Source organism: Heptranchias perlo, chromosome 1, assembly GCF_035084215.1.
Source record: "Heptranchias perlo isolate sHepPer1 chromosome 1, sHepPer1.hap1, whole genome shotgun sequence".
Classification (NCBI taxonomy): domain Eukaryota; kingdom Metazoa; phylum Chordata; class Chondrichthyes; order Hexanchiformes; family Hexanchidae; genus Heptranchias; species Heptranchias perlo.
Window position 1 is genome coordinate 81,456,919 of NC_090325.1, and position 23,261 is coordinate 81,480,179.

General features: G+C 41.1%; 1 protein-coding gene across 4 annotated transcripts in view; it reads right to left on the reverse strand.

Annotated features, from left to right (window-relative positions):
* Positions 1 to 23,261, reverse strand: part of exoc1 (exocyst complex component 1) — a 109,582-nt gene that overhangs the window by 64,213 nt on the left and 22,108 nt on the right. For all 4 annotated transcript variants that reach the window (XM_067987221.1, XM_067987212.1, XM_067987202.1 and 1 more), the window contains exons 5-8: positions 9,531 to 9,718; positions 8,310 to 8,537; positions 5,493 to 5,625; positions 514 to 623 (exon numbers count right to left, since the gene is read on the reverse strand). In XM_067987221.1, the coding sequence (XP_067843322.1) occupies positions 514 to 623; positions 5,493 to 5,625; positions 8,310 to 8,537; positions 9,531 to 9,718 (659 nt within the window). The remainder of the gene's footprint in view (positions 1 to 513; positions 624 to 5,492; positions 5,626 to 8,309; positions 8,538 to 9,530; positions 9,719 to 23,261) is intronic.

The window sequence follows — 23,261 nt, forward strand, 5'->3', positions numbered from 1 at the left end:
TAACCAGTGACATCAGAATGATGCATTCTGGTCAATATCTCTAAGACATGACTTCCTGCTCTTTTTTCTGAGATTAGGAGCACCTTGGCTTCCACTTTCAGCGTCAGCCTTGGACCATTATTGGCCACAGTCACTTCAAGATGGCTACTGAAAGGTCTTGTTTGAATACAAATTTGGTGTCCTGTCTATGGATTCTTTGCTTGACTATCCTAGCTTCCTTCATCTCAGCAATAATCAATACAAAACTTACTTTTAAGATGAATTTATATTATCTGACTAAGCATGCGCTTGGACTTGAGGAAAGATAATTTTTATACATAAAAATGTTTTAATTGATTTAAATATGTCAATGAAAAGAAAATAAGTTCGGTACAAGAGATTATGTAGCAACAAATTAAGTTAGAACATTTATTTCCCCAAAAGGTATATTACAGATATGCAATCAGAATGAAACATAGAAAATGAAGCATGTTTCAATCCTAAAGTTCGATCAAGATTCAATATTTGGCATACCTGCTGGACAAAGACATTATTAAGGTGGTTGGCAAGTCTCCGAGCAAATTGTTCACGTAGATCTTTGAACTGCTGTTGCTGCTGCTGCACTGCGTGAAGCTTATCATGTCCTAAAATAAATCATCAGTAAATTAAGGTAAATATTTAAATTAAAATTGTACGATGATCACCACTTGCAATGGGTTTCCTTTTTTTGAAGAAGAAAATGGTTAACTTTACACATTTTGTTGGAACACAGAAAACTGAAACACAGATAATATACCGTTCTTTGAATGTTCCCCTCCCCGCAAGCCACAAGATTAGCCCGTTTAAGCCGTCGTACTGAACTATATCTTGTTTAGTGTAAGCTTGCTCCCTTTAATTCAGTCACAATAGAGTTTAAAACAAGCTGCAATCAGTCATGTCCCCAGCCTAACTCAATACAATTGTGGCTTGTATTTGAGTGTCATAAAGTCTATTGACAAGCCACATATTTCATATAGAAGTGACTAACAGCTCCTTTTGAAGTTAGCTAATAGTTATTCAAATCCAATTAGCCTCAAGCATTGTGCAGGAGTACTTAATTAGCATGGACTGTTCAAATGGTCCAAATCAGCTTGGAATTTCTGAAGAGACAAGCCTGACCTAGCTAGCACCCATAGTTGGTACGGTTATAAGAAAAGAACTACATACATATAGAAGTTAATTATAAAATTATAGCTTAGCATTGAGATTGCAACCCATTTATTAGTTTCCTTATTCGAGAATGTAGTATAGCCTAACACAGAATTTTATAGCACAGAAGGAAGTGGGGGGTAGCCCTGATAATAAAGGATGAGATAAAGGCAGTAGTGAGAAAAGATCTTAGCTCAGAAGATCAGGATGTAGAATCAGTATGAGTGGAGCAAAGAAATAACAAAGGACAGAAAACACAGATGGGAGTAGTTTACAGGCCGCCTAAAAGTAGTTTATGGTGATGAACAGAATATAAATCAGGAAATTAGAGGAGCACGTAACAAGGGTAATGCAATAATCATGGGGGACTTTAATCTTCATATAGACTGGGCAAACCAAATTGGCAAAAGTAGTTTGGAGGACGAGTTCATTGAATGCATTTGAGAAAGTTTTCACGAGCAATATGTCGAGGAACCAACTAGGGAACAGGCTATTTTAGGCCTAGTATTGTGAAATGAGAGAGGGTTAATTAGTAATCTTATAGTTAAGGATCCTCTGGGGATGAGTGATAGAATTCTGTACTGAGTTTGAGAGTGATGTAAAGTCCAAAACTAGGGTCTTAAATTTAAACACAGCAAATGATGTAGATAGGAGGGGCAAGTTGGCTAAGGTTGATTGGGAAATTAGATTAAAAGATATGACAGTAGATAAGCAATGGCAAACATTTAAAGAAATAATTCATAATTCTCAACGAATATACATTCGCTTGAGGAATAAAAACTCCAGGGGAAAAATGATCTAACCATGGCTAACTAGAGAAGTTAAGGATAATATTAGGTTAAAAGAAGAGGCTTACAATGTTGTCAAAAAGAGTAGTAAGCCTGAGGGTTGGGAGGCTGTTAGAAATCAGCAAACGATGACCAAGAAATTGATAAAGAGGGAGAAAATTGAATATGAGAGTAAATTAGCAAGAAATATAAAAACAGATTGCAAGAGCTTCTACAATTATGTAAAAAGGAAGAGATTAGTGAAAGTAAACACAGGAGAAATTATATTGGGGAATAAGGGAATGGCAGTGACGTTAAACAAATATTCTGTATCTGTCTTCACAGTAGAAGACACAAAAAACATACCTGAAATAGTGGGGAAACAAGGGTCTAATGAGTGATGAATTAAATAATTAATATTAGTAAAGAAAAAGTACTGGAGAAATTAATGGGACTAAAAGCCAACAAATCCCCTGGACCTGATGGCCTACGTCCAAAGGTTTCAAAAGAGGTGGCTGCAGAGATGGTGGATGCATTGGTTTTGATCTTCCAGGATTCCCTAGATTCTGGAATGGTCCTCGCGGATTGGAAGGTAGCAAATGTAATCCCGCTATTCAAGAAAGGAGAGAGAGAGAAAACAGGGAACTGTAGGCCAGTTAGGCTGACATCAGTAGCAGGGAAAATGCTAGAATCTGTTATTAAGGATGTAGGAACAGGGCACTTAGAAAATCATAATATGATTAGGCAGAGTCAACACGGTTTTATGAAAGGGAAATCGTGTTTGACAAATCGATTAGAGTTTTTTGAAGATGTAACTACCAGGGTAGATAAGGGGAACCATTGGATGTAGTATATTTGGATTTTCAAAAGACATTCGATAAGGTGCCACACAAGAGATTGTTACACAAGATTAGGGCTCATGGGATTGGAGGTAATATATTAGCGTGGATTGAGGATTGGTTAACAGACAGAAAACAGAGAGTAGGAATAAACGGGTCATTTTCGGGTTGGCAGGTTGTAACTAGTGGGGTGCTGCAAGGATGGGTGCTTGGGCCTCTGCTGTTTATAAACTATATCAACGACTTAGATGAGGGGACCAAGTGCAATGTATTCAAGTTTGCTGATGGTACAAAGCTAGGTGGGAAAGTAAGCTGTGAGGAGGATGCAAAGAGGCTGCAAAGGAATATAAGCAGGTTAAGTGAGTGGGGGAGAAGGTGGCAGATGGAGTATAATGTGGGGAAATGTGAAATTATCCACTTTGGTAGGAAGAATAAAAAAGCAGAATATTTTTTAAAAGGTGAGAGACTAAGAAATGTTGGTAGTCAGAGGGATTTGGGTGTCCTTGTACACGAATCACAGAAAGTTAACATGCAGATACAGCAAACAATTAGGAAAGTAAATGGTATGTTAGCCTTTAATGCAAGGAGGTTGGAGTATAAGAGTAAGGAGGTCTTGCTGCAATTTTATAGGGCTCTGGTGAGACCAACTTGGAGTGCTGTGTACTGTTTTGGTCACCTTACCTAAGGAAGGATATACTTGCCTTAGAGGGGGCACAATGAAGGTTCACTAGATTGATTCCTGTGATGAGCGGGTTGTCCTATGAGGAGAGATTGAGTAGAATGGGTCTATATTCTCTGGAGTTTAGAAGAATGAGAGGTGGTCTCATTGAAATGTACAAAAGTCTTAGAGGGCTTGACAGGGTAGATGCTGAGAGGCTGTTTCCCCTGGATGGAGAAACTAGAACCTAAGGTCATAGTCTCAAGATAAGTGGGACCTAGATAAGGAAAAATTGCTTCACTCAGAGGGTTGTGAATCTTTGGAATTCTCTATCCCAGAGGGCTGTGGCTACTCAATCGTTGAGTATATTCAAGACTAAGATTGGACACTAAGAGAATCAAGGGATATGGGGCTAGGGAGGGAAAGTGGAGTTGAGGTAGAAGATCTTATTGAATGGCAGAGCATGCTCGAGGGGCTGTATGGCCTACTCCTGTTCCTATTTCTTATGTTTTTAAGGAGGCCATTTGGCCCATCGCACCTGACTGGCTCTCTGAAAGAACTATCCACTTAGTCTCAATCCCCTGTCCTTGATCCATACCCTTTTAAGTTTTCCTTTTTCAAATATTTATCCACCTCCTCTTTAAAAGCTATTATGGAGTCTGCTTCAACCTCTATTTCTGACAACCATTTGGGTAAAAGAAAAATCCTTCTAGCCTCTCCCTTCATTCTTTTGGTGAGGATATTAAATTTATGACCTTTGGTTACTGACTCACTGGCCAGTGAAAATAGTTTTTACCAATTTACTTGGTCAAAACTCCTTAATTTTAAACACCTCCAGCAGATCTCATCTTCACCTCCTTTGACTAATGAATAGAGTTCCAGTTTCTCTAATCTCTCCTCATAACTAAAGCCTTTAATCCCTGGGATCATTTCAGTGAATCGCCAATTCCAGTTTACAGCTAAGGTTAGTAATAAGAGTCATGCAGTCAAGCCAGATGAGCCAAAACCATTGAAGCTGCATTTCTTGCGACCTGGGACAACTGGGGGCATTATCTCACCTCAGATCTCCCAGCAAATATCCACAACTATTATGGTTGGGATGACCCTTTTCATCTGAGCGCAGCAGGGGTCAGTTGCCAAGGTAATCTGGTAAGAATCCACTGTTCGGAGGAGGCTTGATTGACAGCTCTACTGACCAACCCCCAGACAGGTGGAAGAATCAGGAACCAAGCCAGGATTCTTAGGCTGAGAAGCAACAAGAGTAAGGCAACCAGAGCATGGTCAGGCAGCTCCAACAAAAGGTGCTAGAGGCCAGTCTTGGCCTGAGCTGGAAATTAAGATTATAGCCAGTCGGTTTTTATAGCTAGAGTCCGACTAAAAAGGAAAACTCAAATGTGAGCATTGTGCCCACCATTTGGGATAGAGTAGCATTTTTTGGTTGTTTTGCACGGGAAGCTTTATAGTAATTAAAAAGGTCTGAAGTACTGTCCTGATCAGTCATGTGCATTATGCAAAATGAACAAGCTTCTTGATTTTGCATCGACCTTATCTCACTAGAGTGCTCATCAGTTCCGCATACCAGAGATTGGAAAGGTACACTTGAGGGCACGTGCAAAAGACATGATATCCAGTTCGTATGACAAGGGTCATACGAACTGTTACATCCCCTGGGTTACGCTATTGTGTAAGTAGATATGTGGCAATGCGGGAACAGGACTGAAGTTGTTATTAGGACAAGTATAGACAGCAAATCAAATATTCCATGGAATGTGATGATTGCTGTGTTTCTGGAACCATGGCAAGGCCATTTGTTTAAAGTAACTTGTTAGGATTGAAAAATACAGGTTTTAATATCTTCTTAGATTAAACTTGGTGGGGTCCATAATTGAGCAACTTGTGCTGTGGAAAGAATGGAATTCATACGCCAAATAGGTTTTTCCTGTACTATGCTTTTTTATGTAATGCAACAACATTTGATGAAAGTTTAAAAAAAAGTAGGTTGATAATTATTTATATACAAAAAGATTAAGTGGATATATTATGAAACTTTAGTTACAATACCTGGTCGAAGAGCTATATTCATACACTGCAAAAGGGCTTCTGCGGCATTGGTGCATGCTTCAATACCTTTAGAAGAAGAAAGATCCCCATCTGTAAGGGCTTTAATATGCCCTTTGGATAGGTCCAAATAGTTCTGCAAAATAAGCATGTGTACAGTGTAGATTGCATTGCACATTGAATCTCACAAAGGCATAAAATGCATGAATTAGATACAAAGCACAACATAGCATTCATTTTTTTGGTTTGCAAGACCAGTTTAACCTCCAATACTTATTTGGCAGATGAAGTACTATGCATTAATCCTCTGATTTTAACTGTAAAATAATCCCACAATGTTGTATTCAGGCATTATTTCCAGCAGCTTAGAACGGCAACACAGGAATTTCTTTTGATTAACCAGTTACTCAATGCCATTAAGTTCAGCCAATAAATCTGTCAAGCGTCTGATTCACGTAAAAATCCATCACCATATTTAAGACGCTCCAAATCAGGCTACTTGAAAAACTGCACCTGCCTTTAGGGTTTCTGTCTGACCAATGTGGAGTGCACCCACTATTTCCTTGTAGGGACATATTACACTTACCAAGTCCAGAGAGCTTAGGTGCAGGTTGGCACAGCCACAACTTAGGAACCCTCAAGTGTGCACTGTACTTCAGCCAGTTAAAAACACTCAGCTTATCAGTACACAGCATTAGTAGGTTTTCCACCGTTTATCTCTACTCGTCAGGGCATAGGTTTGCAGGGTTATATGGAGCCAAGTGGGAAGAATCCCAGCCACCAATGACATTAGTGGGTAAGATAAGTAGATTTGTGTTTGCAGCTTGGTGAAACTGGCTGCACAGCTCTAATTTCTTTTATTAATAGCTTCCTAGAGTTCTGCATTCCGGCCTGGTCCAGGTATCTCATTACTTAGTCTACCATAGAACTTGGTTCCAAATTTCCATCGTCAGGCATGTTATTATGGTGCTATCTTGAACCCCCCCCCACCCACCCAAAAAAAAAACCTCACTTACCTCCCTGCTTTCCCCTGGGCAGAAGGGTAGTATCTAGTTGACAAGCTGCAGTTTGAACTTAGGTGGACAGCAGCAACCAGGAGCACCTCACCAGCAGCATGGTGAACAGCAAAACTCACCATAAAATATCCTCCTAACCACAGCATGGACACACAACATATCCCATTATGCAATGGTTCCACCAGTTGGAGATGAGGGGCTTCAGTAACTGTTGCTTGTCTCTCTGCAGCCCAATCACGGTAAGCACCGGGATATAGGAGCAAGCCTCTGGGTATTGCCTTCCAGCAGCTGTCATCTCAAATTTCGAAGTTGCTCCATTGGCAATACAACAGGCATCTGCTGTAAGTGTAGTGGAAGGACTTACACAGGGTTACTTGTGTTGTGCCAGCCACCTTGAAATTCTAGACATGATGCAAGAAGGTTACGAATCACCAACTGCTTAATTTGCATCCTCAAGTCAGGGCTTTTCGCAAGAGATATGCCTGCAGTGATGCTGACTCTCCTTCCAGGATACTCAATGACAGGTAGATGTAGGCTGGAGCCATACCTCCCTGTAGCTGCTTTCCCTTTTTGCCACTAATCCACCTCAGTTTGGTCCTGGATCTTGCACGTGAGCCCAAGGATGTCCTTCTGCTGCACGCCTAGGAATTTTGAACTATGCAGGAAAACTATTCAGGTGCATGCTTTATATGCCACATGCTTGACTTATATTGAGATTTTACTGTCAATAAAGAAAGAGGAAAAAGACCAAAGCATCCTTCAGTCTTCGGCACGACCCCAAAGGACTGTGTCTAGACAGAAGTTGGCATTCAATAGGATCCTGGAGGTACCAACCTCAATCAACAATTGTTACAAATGCCCCTTGTATTTTCCAATTAATGCCTTTAATGTCACCCCCGAGGCATGCAAGACAATAACACCACACTCTGACTTACTGCGTGCAACATCACAGGAAATAGACTTGAATATATTAAACATTTTATGCCTGCATATACTTCCTATCAACTTTTTCCATTAAATTCCTATGCCCACATTTATAATGTAAACTGCCCATGTTAACTTGTCATGCTGTAATTATCCCCTCCCACCAGTGGAAGTGCAATTACAGCACAGCAAGTTAACACGGGCATTTTTCCTTTATAAATGTGGACATAGGAATTTATAATGGAAATATGAAAATAAGGACATAATGTATGACTTTAAAATGGGGACTAAATTATGTCTGCATGCCCTGGTTCAATTATCCCCCTCTAACCTTGCTTCACCTGAAGATTACACTTAGTCTTGACTTCCCATATGCAACGCCACAGGAGGTTGACTAATAATATTAAAAATCTTACATCTGTGTATACCTCCTGCCAACTTTTTCCATTATAAATTCTTATGTCCATAATTATAATGGAAACTGCCTTTGTAAACTTGGCACATTGTAATTATACCTTCCCTCCGGCATAGCTGTTGCAGCACCGCCAAGGAAGATGTTATCAGTGTGACAAGTTTACATAGGCAGCTTTCATTATACATGTGGCTAAAGGAATTTATAATGGAATTACATGAAAATGTATGACTTTATGACCTGGTGCAAATACCTCCTGGCCTCTAATCCCGCTTCACCTGGGGACACTTGGACATGACTCCCCAGGTACAATGCCATGGGTGATCAACTAGCGTATGCATCTTAAATACATGGTTTCAAATTCTATAGCAGAATTGTAGAGGTAGATGCATTCAGCATTAACTCAGCAACCAACAATAATTCATTATGAGAAAGGGAGGGGGTAGGGAGAAAGAGCATCTCACATACCACTAGAAATTCTATTTCCTCCAGGAGCTTCATATTGTTAGTGTTACTGAGCTGTATGAGGTCATTGCTTTGGGAGATGTGATCCATCTGCTCCTTTACACTCTGTAGCATCTCTTCATAGCTACTCAGTTTATGCTCAATCTCATCCACTTCTTTAAGTGCTTCATCCAACAGCTGCATTAGAATGTTCACCTGCTTTTCCGAAGCCATAATCGATTGGATGTTGGCCTGAAGACGAGACAATTTCCATGTTACACAAAGTATAATATGCCAGTTTTAGATTTTTGAGTCTTTTTAGACCGCTTACCGTAGATTATTTTGGCTTTTGTTTCTTAAATCACTCTCACTGGTGAGTCCCAATTCCCCAAACCTTTGATCTATCCTTCTTTTCAAATCTAGTTAAGCTTTCAGTAACCCACCCGGGGAAATAAACAGCAAGCTCTGGACAGTAAATGCTTTTAGGTATTGTCCTTTCTTATACCTCCGTAAGATCCATTTCAATCTTTAAAAATGGTAGAGAATCGCATCGGATCTGATCTAATGTTTAAAAGTATATGAAGCAAATATATTACACAATTTAAAAAAAAAATTGTTCATGGGATGTAGGCTTCACTGGCAAGGCCAGTATTTATTGCCTATCCCTTGAGAAGGTGGTGAGCCGCCTTCTTGAACCACTGCAGTCCGTGTGGTGAAGGTTCTCCCACAATGCTGTTAGGTAGGGAGTTCCAGGATTTTGACCCAGCGACGATGAAGGAACAGCAATATATTTCCAAGTCGGGATGGTGTACAACTTGGAGGGGAACATGCAGGTGGTGTTGTTCCCATGTGCCTGCTGCCCTTGTCCTTCTAGGTGGCAGAGGTCATGGGTTTGAATGGTGCTGTCGAAGAAGCCTTGGCAAGTTGCTGCAGTGCTGTAGATGGTACACACTGCAGCCACAGTGCGCCGGTGGTGAAGGGAGTGAATGTTTAGGGTAGTGGATTTGGTACCAATCAAGGGGGCTTCTTTGTCCTGGATGGTGTCGAGCTTCTTGAGTGTTGTTGGAGCTGCACTCATCCGGACAAGTGGAGAGTATTCCATCACACTCCTGACTTGTGCCTTGTAGATGGTGGAAAGGCTTTGTTGCAGTCACTTAATTTCAGAACAACCCATCCTCCCTATATGGAAAACAGTACCATCTAGCAGACAATTAGAGTAATTTCTCTTCATATTCTAATACTCACCCCATCGAGCACCTGCAATTCTCTAGATAATTTTTCTGCAAATGCTTCAGCATTTGAGATGGCATATTCACAGCCATCCATCATTATCTCAATATCCTGCTCTTCTCTTGCATTCAGCTCCTGGTACTCATCCAAGGATTCCTCATCTCCACCAGCCACACTCTGATTTTCACCACTCGGAACAGACTCTTTGGAGAAATTATTAAAATGGCATTTGATTAAACTTCAGAATGTTACAGTAGGATTAAAAATGATATACTGTGGCAGCAAGGCACAAATTATTTAACTGGTGAACATATTTGGTACCTTTAAAAATCACATTTAAAAGATAGTATAGAACCAGTATTAAATAAGTGAAGTGAAGAAATAGTGGAATGACTACACTAAAAAAAACTCAATTTTAAAATGGCTTATTAGTTACTGGCTGCACAGAAAACAACAAGTGGTGTCTGGCAGCTCTCCTTGTGTGTGTGTTTTTAAAGCAAGGCAGTAGTTTTGTGTCTGGGTTTAATACATAAATACGGTAGTAGGTCATAGCTACACTTGCAGGCATCCATTATGATTGATGATTTTCATGAACATTATAGATTTTATGTATGTACTTAAAATGTTTAAAGATGTAATGTAGATTCTTGCACTGCCTCTACATTTGATGTTTTAACTCATCAAGTAGGCAGCTATTATGATGGTGAGTTTATTCAGCACTGTTGGATCATACAGGCCAGTAAAGTCCCTGGTGTGATCCTGGTCTGCACTGGGTTAGCCGATCTCAGCTGGAGCAATGGTGGGGGAGGGGGTCTACAGTTAGCCTCAATGTCCCTGGTTTAGTTATGAGGAATGTCAACGAAGGTTCCCACTCCTGGTTGCTTTCCAACAACCCCTTCTGAAAGTATGTGGGTGTGGATGTCGGGTGAGGATAGGATCAGGCTTAGATGCAATGTTCCTCACGATGGAATACCTTGTTGTCAAGGCTCACGGATACAGAATGGCATCGTGAGCAAAGTACTTGAGGGCTACCAAAACCTATGAACCATACTTCAGCAAGGAGTCAACGCCTTCAGGTAACAAGGGGTGGAAAGAAAATGGTGAGAATTTTTGACCTGACTAATAAGCGTAGAAAGAAACATGCTCTTTTTCCCTTCCCTCTCTCAGTATACAACAGTCAGGATGATAAACACATTTATCCGAGGATGTCTTTAATGCTCCACTACGATCAGTCAGGATAGAACCCTCTCATTGTTCTCTTGGAGAGGAATTGCAATGCTCCACCACTGCACAACAACCTGTATCAGGCAGGGAAATACCGAAACTAAAGCACTTGGAGGTTTCAGAGTTAAATATCGATTAAGACTAGGACCAAGACACAGCTCCTGAAACAGAGTGTAATACTCTGCAACTACTATTACTAACACTATGCAAACATTAAAACTACAATATATGACTTTCCTAATAAGTTCATTGAGAGGAGACAATCATATTGCCATCACTTGTTCCAAATGCAGTCTTATTACAGCTGATTGCAATATCAATAAGTATACTAAGTAATGATCCAAAAAATTGAAGGCCTCAACTGTATTTGTTTCCTTCAATTCAATAAAGTAATAACTATTTTACATTCAAAATTATTACATGATCATTTTCTCTGGAGAGATTTGGATCTAAAAATCCATTGTAACTGGCAAAATAACTGCTCATTCCAACAAAGGGTGGTAGAAGTTTGGAACTCTCTTCCACAAGCGGCAATTGATGCGAGCTCAATTGCTAAATATAAATCTGAGATAGATAGCTTTTTGGCAACCAAAGGCATTAAGGGATATGGGCCAAAGGCAGGTATATGGAGTTAGATCACAGATCAGCCATGATCTTATCAAATGGCGGAGCAGGTTTGAGGGGCTAAATGGCCTACTCCTATTCCTATATTCCTATGTTCCTAACACATTACCTTCATAGAATCATAGAAAATTTACAGCACAGAAGGAGGCCATTCAGCCCATCATGTCCGTGCCGGCCAAAAATGAGCCACTCAGCCTAATCCCACTTTCCAGCACTTGGTCCGTAGCCTTGTAGGTTATGGCACATCAGGTGTACATTCAGGTACTTTTTAAATGAGTTGAGGGTTTCTGCCTCTACCACCCGTTCAGGCAGTGAGTTCCAGACCCCCACCACCCTCTGGGTGAAAAAAATATTTCCTCAGCTCCCCTCTAATCCTCCTACCAATTACTTTAGATCCATGCCCCCTGGTTATTGATCTCTCTGCTAAGGGAAATAGGTCCTTCCTATTCACTCTATGTAGGTTCCTCATAATTTTGTACACCTCAATTAAATCACCCCTCAGCCTCCTCTGTTCCAAAGAAAACAACCCCAGCCTATCCAATCTTTCCTCAAAGCTAAAATTCTCCAGTCCTGGCTACATCCTCATAGATCTCCTCTGTACCCTCTCTAGGGTAATCACATCTTTCCTGTAATGTGGTGACCAGAACTGTACGCAGTACTCAAGCTGTGGCCTAACTGGTGTTTTATACAGTTCCAGCATAACCTCCTTGTTTTTATATTCTATACCTTGGCTTCTTAACCACCTTATCTACCTGTCCTGCTACCTTCAGGGATCTGTGGACATGCAGTTCAAGGTCCCTCACTTCCTCTACAGCTCTCAGCATCCTCCCATTTATTGTGTATTCCCTTGCCATGTTTGCCCTTCCCAAATGCATTACTTCACATTTCTCTGGATGGAATTCCATTTGCCACTTTTCTGCCCACCTGACCAGTCCATTGATATCTTCCTGCAGTCTACAACTTTCCTCCTCACTATCAACCACACGGCCAATTTTTGTATCATCTGCAAACTTCATAATTCAGTTATCTGACAGAGCCATCAGTAACATGCTGAATAGGACTAGAAACCCACCACGACTATAAATTATCACATTTTCTGTGGGTATCTCTCATTAAACAGTCAGGAGTTCAAAAGTATGGTGATGCATGTTTAAGTAAATATTGCAAATTTCTTTCTTCCATTTTTTGCCGACATTTTCCAGTTAAACAGAAGCCTAGTGATGTGCTTTATTCATCCTCCTTTATAATGTTTAGCAATACATTTTTAATGGATAAAACACAGTGCATAAAGCAGAGTATATGCAGCAGAGTGGTAAATAAACATGAATGAAATGCAAGAATGTTATTTATTCCAGGAATTCTGTTAATTATGTGTTCTACACTTCAACCATTTCTAAATTGCAATATTAAACACATGTGCATGTTACATGGCAGGAAAAGTGTATGTAATTTAAAGAACACTGGGTTAAGTAAGCCAGTTTTCATTAGTATCTTGTTTGCACATTTCATTAAGGCCTACTGAGAGAAAACTAAAAGCAATCCACATGTGTTCACACTGTACTCTGGGGTTCAAATAAGTGATCCAATTCTAACGAGAGCTATAAAATGGAAAATGTGGATCACAAAACAACTGGCTTTGTTGTGGACTTCTATGCATTAAGTATAAGGAAATTTTCCCTTATACAGTCCAAATAGTTTTTGTTTCAAGATAGAACGATCATACTTTAAATCTCTTCACTTTTTAAAAAAAAGTACCATTATTAATTCACAATTCTTGATGAAGTTATCACATTTCTAAAACTAGTTGATAAAAAAGGCAGGAGTAGATGAACATTTTTCTTTTGCATATTTTGTAAAGAAAACACAAAATCTTAGCTAAAATCTTTAATCTAGTCTAGAATTTTTTTTTTTAAGGATCCTCTCTCCATCTCACTCTTGGCCACAAAAAAAGTTACGGTTCAAAACACAATGTGCCACAGCAAAGGACGAGATTCAGTAAAATGAGTGTTTTAAAATTTAAGTTCAGAAATTGTATTAAAATTGCAAATGAACATCACAAAAAATACTATGTCACTTCGCTGTTATAGGATTTAAATGTGTCATATTCTTCCCTTTTTCTTTATAGAAATAAAAAGGAAAGCTTTCCTGCAAGATGACTCAAAGCAGTTATTTTTAACAGAAAATTAAATTAGGAATTTTGGAATGGAAAATATTTTTTATATGTAGCACTGATTTCAGTATTATCTTTTCATAGAGAGGAGGAGCGAAAGCAATCATAATTTAGTGTTACAATTTTATGATTTATGAAAATAAAAAAAGAGGGTTATTTTTGGCACATGCATATACCAAATAATCAGTTATTCCAAAAGGAATTTTTTTTTAGGTTTTGGGTGCTGAAAATAATTGATGGGTGAAAGCATCTCCATTATATGGTCATTATCATTAATTATAAGATAAGAAAATCAGTTACAAGAAAACACTTGGAAATTATGCACATATCAAGTAATGCTGACCTGTCAAGGCCATCTAATAGGAGTGACAATCGTTCACTTTGGATTATGCTGCTCAAACATGAAACATGATTCCCAATGATTACGAGATTGGCAAATGTAAGCCAGGTTACAAATCATTAATATAATTCTCAACATTGCCCTGAAGAGGCTAGACATGGGTTAAGTGAAATTGCTGAGCTCCAACAGAATTGGGACTATATATGCACCGTCTGTGCCAATTGACACAATTTCGTGTCAACTTTTTACCATTACAAATTCCTAAGTCCACATTTATAATGGGTTTTGCCTATGCAAACTTGTCACTCCGATTGCATAATCTGGCCACTGGGCGCCCATAAATCACTCAAAATACTGCCTGAAAAAAAAAATTTCATCCACCATTTTTTCCTCAGTAACTAAAATTTCTAATGTTCAAAATAAGGGTTTAAACAAACTTAAAAGTACTACATATTAAATGTTTTTAAAGAGGCTGTGTCAATGTGTGTCCACGAGACAAAAATTAGTGCATTAATTATACACCTGTTTAAGCTCTTGTTTGTGTTTTATAAACTTCATAAAATGTTTTAAGTGGAAAGAAAGGGAGCACTTAGATTCCATCCCCCCTCTATTGGCCTCCCTCTGAGCTCTCTTCCTCTCCCACCTCCTCTTTCTGCTAACACTTTATCCCTTTTTAAAAAAAAAAGTCCCTTCGATCCCCACCCCATCCAATCCAATCCTACTCTGCAGCCGAACGTTTCTCCCATCGTCAACCCAGGCTTCAGCCTCTTCTCAACAAACCCACAGCTTCCTGGGTATTCTCTGCGGCACCCACTCTGGCGCATGTTGCTGGCTCTCCAAGAGCTAGAGCAACCCAAACTATCTCATCCCCTGCTCTCAGTGTCCATTCTGCCCAGTTCATTCTCCAGTATACCTCCTCTCCTTCACCTTTTTACCTCCTACTGCCTTTCTCCCAAGCCCAATTGGCAGGTCATCAACTCTGACCTGCTCTCAATTGACTTCCAGAACATAAGACATTGGAGCAGGAGTAGGCCCCTCCAGCCTGCTCCACCATTCAATAAGACCATGGCTGATCATCTACCTCAACTCCACTTGCCCACCCGATCTCCATATCTTTTGATTCCCTTAGTGTCCAAAAATCTATTGATCTGAGTCTTGAATATACTCAACAACTGAGCGTCCACAGCCCTCTCGGGTAGAGAATTCCAAAGATTCACAACCCCGAGTAAAGAAATTTCTCCTCATCTTAGTTCTAAATAGCTAACCCCTTATCCTGAGACAATGCCCCCTAGTTCTAGACACTCCAAACAGCAGAAACAGCCTCTCAACATCTACCCTGTCAAGCCCTCTAAGAATCTTAAATGTTTCAACGAGAACATCTCTCATTCTTCTAAACTAGAGAGAAAATAGGCCCATTCTACTCAAACTCTCCTCGTGGGACAACCCTCTCGTCCCAGGAATTAATCTCTAAGGCAAGTATACCCTTCCTTATATAAGGGGACCAAAACTGTACAAATACTCCAGGGTGTGGTCTCACCAGAAAACTACATGTTTGCAGCAAGACCTCCTTACTCATGTACTCCAACCCCATTGCAATAAAGGCTAACATACCATTTCCTTCTTGATTGCTTGCTTTACCTGCATGTTAACTGTGTTTCATGTACAAGGTCACCTAAATCCCTCTGAATACCAACATTTAATAGTTTCTCACCATTAAAAATATATTCTGTTTTCTATTCTTTATACCAAAGTGATTAGCCTCATTTCTCCATATTATACTCCATCTGCCACCTTCTTCCTCACTCACTTAACCTGTCAATATCCCTTTTAGACTCTCTGTCCTCCTCATAGCTTACTTTCCCATCTAGCTTTGTCAGTAAACTTGGGTACATTACACTCGGTCCCTTCATCTATGTCATTAATATAGATTGTAAATAACTGAGGCCCAAGCACTGATCCTTGCTGCACCCCACTAGTTACAACCTGCCAACTTGAAAATGACTTGTTAATTCCTACTCTCTGTTTTCTGTCCATTAATCAATCCTCTATCCATGCCAATATATTACCCCCAACCCCATGAGTCCTTATCTTGTGTAACTACCTTTTGTGTGGCACCTTATCGAATGCCTTTTGAAAATCCAAATATACTACATCCACTGGTTCCTCTTTATCTACCCTGCTAGTTACATCCTCAAAAAAACTCTTAATAGATTTGTCAAACACAATTTCCATTTCCTAAAACCATGTTGACGCTGCCTAATCATATTATGATTTTCGATGTGCCCTGTTACTACGTCCTTAAATGGATTTCAGCATTTTCCTGATTACTGATGTCAGGCTAACTGGCCTGTAGTTCCCTGTTTTCTCTCTCCCTCCTTTCTTGAATAGCAGGGTTACATTTGCTACCTTCCAATCCGCTGGGACCGTTCTGGAATCTAGGGAATTTTGGAAGATCACAACCAATGTGCAGTGGAGCACCGAGTGAAACAGCTGAGAGTTTGGTGAGTGTGGGAGTTTAAGGGTTAATCTCTTTAAAATCTAGTGTAAATTGCTATCAACTGTTCAAATTCAATTTTAAAGTTTAAATTTTTAAGTTTCTGTCAGGCTTCAGCAGAGAGCTGCTGTAGTTAGTTAATTGGTTAGCTGGATTAAACTGGTTCCTGAAGGAGGAGCAGGCCTGACTCATCTGAGTCACAAACAGTAGAAAAACAGGGGCCTGTTCGTGCAAACCGAGCACGGAGTACAACGGAGCATCGAGTGAAACAGCTAAGAGTTTGGTGAGTGTGGGAGTTCGGTGAAGTGGGGGAAGGAGGTGCTGCTTTGCCTTGCATTTCCTACCTTTTTCTGCAGAGCGGCGGCGGACCTGAGCAGCAGAAGACTGAGAGTGGGGATAAAAGCAGCAGCAGACTTGCAACAAGAGAAAACTACTGTGCGACGTCGCAGGTGAGGCAGGAGAGTCCGAGAGGTGAGCACAAGAAAAAAGGAGACACCGAGAGCGGGAGGAGAGTCTGAGAGGTGAACGGAGTGTAACTCTAAGGCAAGTCATGGCAGCAGAGCTCGCACCAGTGATATGCTCCTCCTGCACTATGCGGGAAATCATGGACACTACCAGTGTCCCTGGTGACCATGTGTGCAGGAAGTATGTCCAGCTGCAGCTACTGGCCAACCGCATTTCGGAGCTGGAGCTGCGGGTGGATTCACTGTGGAGCATCCGCGATGCTGAGATTATTGAGGATAGCACGTTCAGTGAGGAGGTCACACCGCAGGTAAAGATTACGCAGGCAGAAAAGAAATGGGTGACCGCCAGGCAGAGTAAAAGGACGAGGCAGGTAGAGCAGGAGTCCCCTGGGGCCATCTCCCTCTCAAACAGATATTCTGCTTTGGATACTATTGGAGGAGATGGCTTATGGAAAGCAGCAAGAGCCAAGTTCGTGGCACCACTGGTGGCTCTGCTGCACATGAGGGGAGGATAAAGAGTGGCAGGGCTATAGTGATAGGGGATTCAATTGTAAGGGGAATAGACAGGCGTTTCTGCGGCTGTAAACGTGACTCCAGGATGGTATGTCGCCTCCCTGGTGCTAGGGTCAAGGATGTCACGGAGCGGCTGCAGGGCATTCTGGAGGGGGAGGGTGAACAGCCAGTAGTCGTGGTCCATATTGGTACCAACGACATAGGTTTAAAAAAAAGGGATGAGGTCCTGCAAGGTGAATTCAAGGAGTTAGGAGATAAATTAAAAAGCAGGACCTCAAAGGTAGTGATCTCAGGATTACAACCAGTGCCACGTGCTAGTGAGTATAGGAACAGGAAAATAGACCGGATGAATGCGTGGCTGCAGGGATGGTGTAGGAGGGAGGGATTTAGATTCATGGGACATTGGGACCGGTTCTGGGGAAGGTGGGACTTGTACACCCGAGCAGGACCGGGACCAATGTCCTCGCAGGGGTGTTTGCTAGTGCTGTTGGGGAAGGTTTAAACCAGAGTGGTCGGGGGATGGGAACCTGAGCGGGGAGTCAAAAGGGAGTAAAGTTGAGAGCAGCGAGAGAGGGGAAGACCCAGGGAAAATTTACAATACAAACAGTTGTTCAAGAACAAGTGAAAGGGAAAAGTGTAGAGCAGCAGAAAGAAAGTGTACTTCAGGCAATACAGATTATAGTGAAAACTAGAAGGCATAAGGTGATTAACCCAGCATCAAAGCTGAAGGTCAGGCAAGGCGTGTGTGGCCAAACTAAGAGTTCCATATACAAATGCACGGAGTATAAGGAATAAATTAAATGAACTACAGGTTCAGATTCAAATTGGAGGGTATGATATGATAGCCATGTCTCAGTAACAGCTGCAGGATGGTCAGGATTGGGAACTAAATATATTGGGTTATAAGGTCTACAGGAGAGATAGGGAAAATGGAAGAGGGGGAGGAGTAGCCTTAGTGATTAGAGATGAAATCACTTCAATGATAAAGGAGGATATAACGAGAGGTAAGCAGCCAACAGGGACCTTATGGGTTGAATTGAGAAATAGGAAACGATCTAAGACTATAATGGGAGTTGTGTATAGGACCCCTGGCAGCAGCTCTGAAGTGCTAGATTGTATAAATGCAGAGATTAGACAAGCGTGTAAAAAAGGCATAGTGGTCTTAATGGGGGACTTTAACCTTCACAAAGATTGGGGAAAGCAGACTAGCAACTGTCAGAAAGGTAGTGAATTTCTTGAGTGTGTCCGGGATAGTTTTCTACAGCAGTATGTCCTGGAGGCAACAAGGGGGCAAGCCATACTAGATTTAGTAACGAGTAATGAACCAGATTTAGTTAACAGCTTAACTGTGCGTGAACATCTATCCAATAGCGATCATAACATGATCGAGTTCAATGTAGTGTTTGAAGAGGAAAAAGTGAGTCAGCTGCTAAGATTCTAGACTTGGGTAAGGCCGACTTCAATGGGATGAGACAGAGACTGTCTACAGTAAACTGGGCAAATCTGTTAATGGGTAAAATGGCTGATGATCAGTGGGAAATGTTTAAAGAAACATTTAACGAGATACAAAACCGGTTTATACCAGAGGGGCAAGAACTCTAGTTGTCCATGGCTGTTTTTTATGGCAAGAGGTAAGGGACAGTATAAGATACAAGGAAAGGGCATACAAAAAGGCAAAAAATGGCATAGATCCTGGTGAATGGGAAAGATACAAAGATCAACAAAGGGTCACAAAACACTTAGTAAGAGCTACAATAAAAGAGTATGAAAAGAAACTTGCAAGGGATATCAAAACCAATACGAAGAACTTTTATAGTTACATTAGGAAAAAGAGGGTGGTCAGGAGCAGTGTTGGCCCCTTAAAAACTGAAAGTGGGGATATTGTCATTGACAATGGGGAAATGGCAGACATGTTGAATAATTACTTTGCGTCAGTATTTACAGTAGAAAAAGAGGATAGCATGCCGGAAATCCCAAGAAAACTAATATTGAATTGGGGACAGGGACTCGATAAAATTAACATAAGTAAAGCAACAGTGATGAAGAAAATAATAGCACTAAAGAGTGACAAATCCCCAGGACCAGATGGTTTCCATCCCAGGGTTTTAAAGGAAGTAGGTGAGCACATTGCAGATGCCCTAACTATAATCTTTCAAAGTTCTCTAGATTCAGGAACTGCCCCTCTAGATTGAAAAATTGCACATGTCACTCTGCTTTTTAAGGAGAGAGAGGGAAACCAGGGAATTATAGACCAGTCAACCTAACATCTGTTGTGGGGAAAATGCTAGAGTCTATAATTAAGGATAGGGTGACTGAACACTGAGAATTTTCAGTTAATCAGAGAGAGCCAGCATGGATTTGTGAAAGGTAGGTCGTGCCTGACAAACCTGATTGAATTTTTTGAAGAGATGACTAAAGTAGTGGACAGGGGAATGTCAATGGATGTTATTTATATGGACTTCCAGAAGGCATGTGATAAGGTCCCACATAAGAGACTGTTAGCTAAGATAGAAGCCCATGGAATCGAGGGAAAAGTACGGTCTTGGTTAGGAAATTGGCTGAGCGAAAGGCGACAGAGAGTAGGGATAATGGGTTGGTACTCACATTGGCAGGATGTGACTAGTGGAGTCCCGCAGGGATGTGTCTTGGGGCCTCAATTATTCACAATATTTATTAACGACTTAGATGAAGGCATAGAAAGTCTCATATCTAAGTTTGCCGATGACACAAAGATTGGCGGCATTGTAAGCAGTGTCGATGAAAACATAAAATTACAAAGCGATATTGATAGATTAGGTGAATGGGCAAAACTGTGGCAAATGGAATTCAATGTAGACAAATGTGAGGTCATCCACTTTGGATCAAAAAAGGATAGAACAGGGTACTTTCTAAATGGTAAAAAGTTAAAAACTGTGGATGGCCAAAGGGACTTAGGGGTTCAGGTACATAGATCATTGAAGTGTCATGAACAGGTGCTGAAAATAATCAAGGTGGCTAATGGAATGCTGGCCTTTATATCTAGAGGACAGAGTACAAGGGGGCAGAAGTTATGCTGCAGCTATACAAAGCCCTGGTTAGACCGCACCTGGAGTTCTGTGAGCAATTCTGGGCACCGCACCTTCAGAAGGACATATTGGCCTTGGAGGGAGTGCAGCGTAGGTTTACTAGAATGATACCCGGACTTCAAGGGTTAAGTTATGAGGAGAGATTACACAAATTGGGGTTGTATTCTCTGGAGTTTCGAAGGTTATGGGGTGATCTGATCGAAGATTATAAGATATTAAAGGGAACAGATAGGGTGGATAGAGAGAAACTATTTCTGCTGGTTGGGGATTTTAGGAGTAGGGGGCAGAGTCTAAAAATTAGAGCCAGATCTTTCAGGAGTGAGATTAGAAAACATTTCTACACACAAAGGATGGTAGAAGTTTGGAACTCTCTTCCGCAAACGGCAGTTGATACTAGCTCAATTGATAAATTTAAATTTGAGATAGATAGCTTTTTGGCAACCAAAGGTATTAAGGGATCACAGATCAGCCATGATCTTATCAAATGGCGGAGCAGGCACGAGGGGCTGAATGGCCTACTCCTGTTCCTATGTTCCAAAGCATCCACTATCTCTGCAGCCACCTCATTTAGAACCCTAGGATGTAGGCCATCAGGTCCAGGGGATTTGTTAGCTTTTCGTCCCACTAATTTCTCCAATACTTTTTCTTTACTAATATTAATTACTTTAAGTTCCTCACTTTCATTAGACCCTTGGTTCACCACTATTTCCAGTATGTTTTTTACACCTTCCACTCTAAATCATAGAAAGGTTACAGCATGGAAGGAGGCCATTTGGCCCACCGAGTCCGCGCCGACTCTATTCAAGAGCAATCCAGCTCGTCCCACTACCCTGCCCTATCCCTGTAGCCCTGCAAATTTTTTCCTTTCAAGTACTTATCCAGTTCCTTTTTGAAGGCCATGATTGAATCTGCCTCCACCATCTCCTCGGGCAATTCATTCCAGATCCTAACCTGGGGTGGTAGAAGTTTGGAACTCTCTTCCGCAAACGGCAATTGATACTAGCTCAATTGCTAAATTTAAATGTGAGATAGATAGCTTTTTGGCAACCAAAGGCATTAAGGGATAGGGGCCAAAGGCAGATATATGGAACTAGATCACAGATCAGCCATGATCTTATCAAATGGCGGAGCAGGCACGAGGGGCTGAATGGCCTACTCCTGTTCCTATGTTTAACCACTCGCTGTGTAAGAATGTTTTTCCTCATGTCACCCTTGGTTCTTTTGCCAATAACCTTTAAATTTATGTCCTCTGTTCCTTGACCTTTCCACCCATGGGAACAGTTTCTCTATCTATTCTGTCTCGACCCTTCATGATATTGAATACCTCTATCAAATCTCCTCGCAACCTTCTCTGTTCCAAGGAGTGCAACCCCAGCTTCTCCAGTCTATCCACGTAACTGAAGTCCCTCATCAGTGGAATCATTCTGGTAAATCTCTTCTGCACCCTCTCTAAGGCCTTCACATCTTTCCTAAAGTGCGGTGCCCACAACTGGACACAATACTCCAGTCGTGGCCGAACCAGTGTTTTATAAAGGTTCATCATGACTTCCATACTTTTGTACTCTATGCCTTTACTTATAAAGCCCAGGAACCCGTATGCTTTTTTAACCACTTTCTCAACCTGCCCTGCCACCTTCAACGATTTGAGCACATATACCCCCAAATCTCTCTATTATCCCTTTTAGAGTTGTGCCCTTTAGTTTATATTGCCTCTCCTCGTCCTTCCTACCAAAATGTATCACTTCGCATTTTCCACGTTAAATTTCATCTGCCACGTGATCGCCCATGCCACCAGCCTGTCTATATCCTCTTGATGTCTATCACTATCCTCCTCACTGTTTACTACCCTTCCAAGTTTTGTGTCATCTGCAAATTTTGAAATTGTGCCCTGTACATCCAAGTCCAAGTCATTAATATATATCAAGAAAAGCAGTGGTCCTAGCACTGACCCCTGGAGAACACTACTGTACACCTCCCTCCAGTCCAAAAAACAACGGTTCACCACAACTCTCTGTTTCCTGTCCTTTAGCCAATTCTGTATCCATGTTGCTACTGCCCCCTTTATTCCACGGGCTGCAATCTTGATAAGCCTACCATGAGGCACTTTATCAAACGCCTTTTGAAAGTCCATATACACCACATCAACTGCATTGTCCTCATCTACCCTCTCTGTTATCTCATCAAAAAACTCTATTAGGTTAGTTAAACACGATTTGCCTTTAACAAATCTGTGCTGGCTTTCCCTAATCAATCCATCCTCATCCATATGACTGTTAATTCTGTCCCGGATTATTGTTTCTAAAAGTTTCCCCACCACTGAGGTTAAACTGACTGGTCTATAGTTGCTGGGTTTATCCTTGCACCCTTTTTTGAACAAGGGTGTAACATTTGCAATTCTCCAGTCCTCTGGCACCACCCCTGTATCTACAGACGTTTGGAAGATTATGGCCAGTACCTCCGCAATTTCAACCCTTACTTCCCTCAGCATCCTAGGATGCATCCCATCCGGACCGGGTGACTTATCTACTTTAAGTACAGCTAGCCTTTCAAGTACTTCTTTTTATCAATTTTTAGCCCATCCAGTGTCTCAACTATATCTTCCTTTACTGAGACTGGCAGCCATCTTCTTCCTTGCTAAAGACAGATGCAAAGTACTCATTTAGTACCTCGGCCATCCCCTCTGGCCTTCATGAGTAGATCTCCTTTATGGTCCCTAATCGGCCCCACCCCTCCTCTTACTACCCGTTTACTGTTTATATGCCTGTAGAAGACTTTTGGGTTCCCTTTTATGTTGGCCACCAGTCTAGTCTCATATTCTCTGACAGTCTTATTTCCTTTTTCACTCCCCCTCT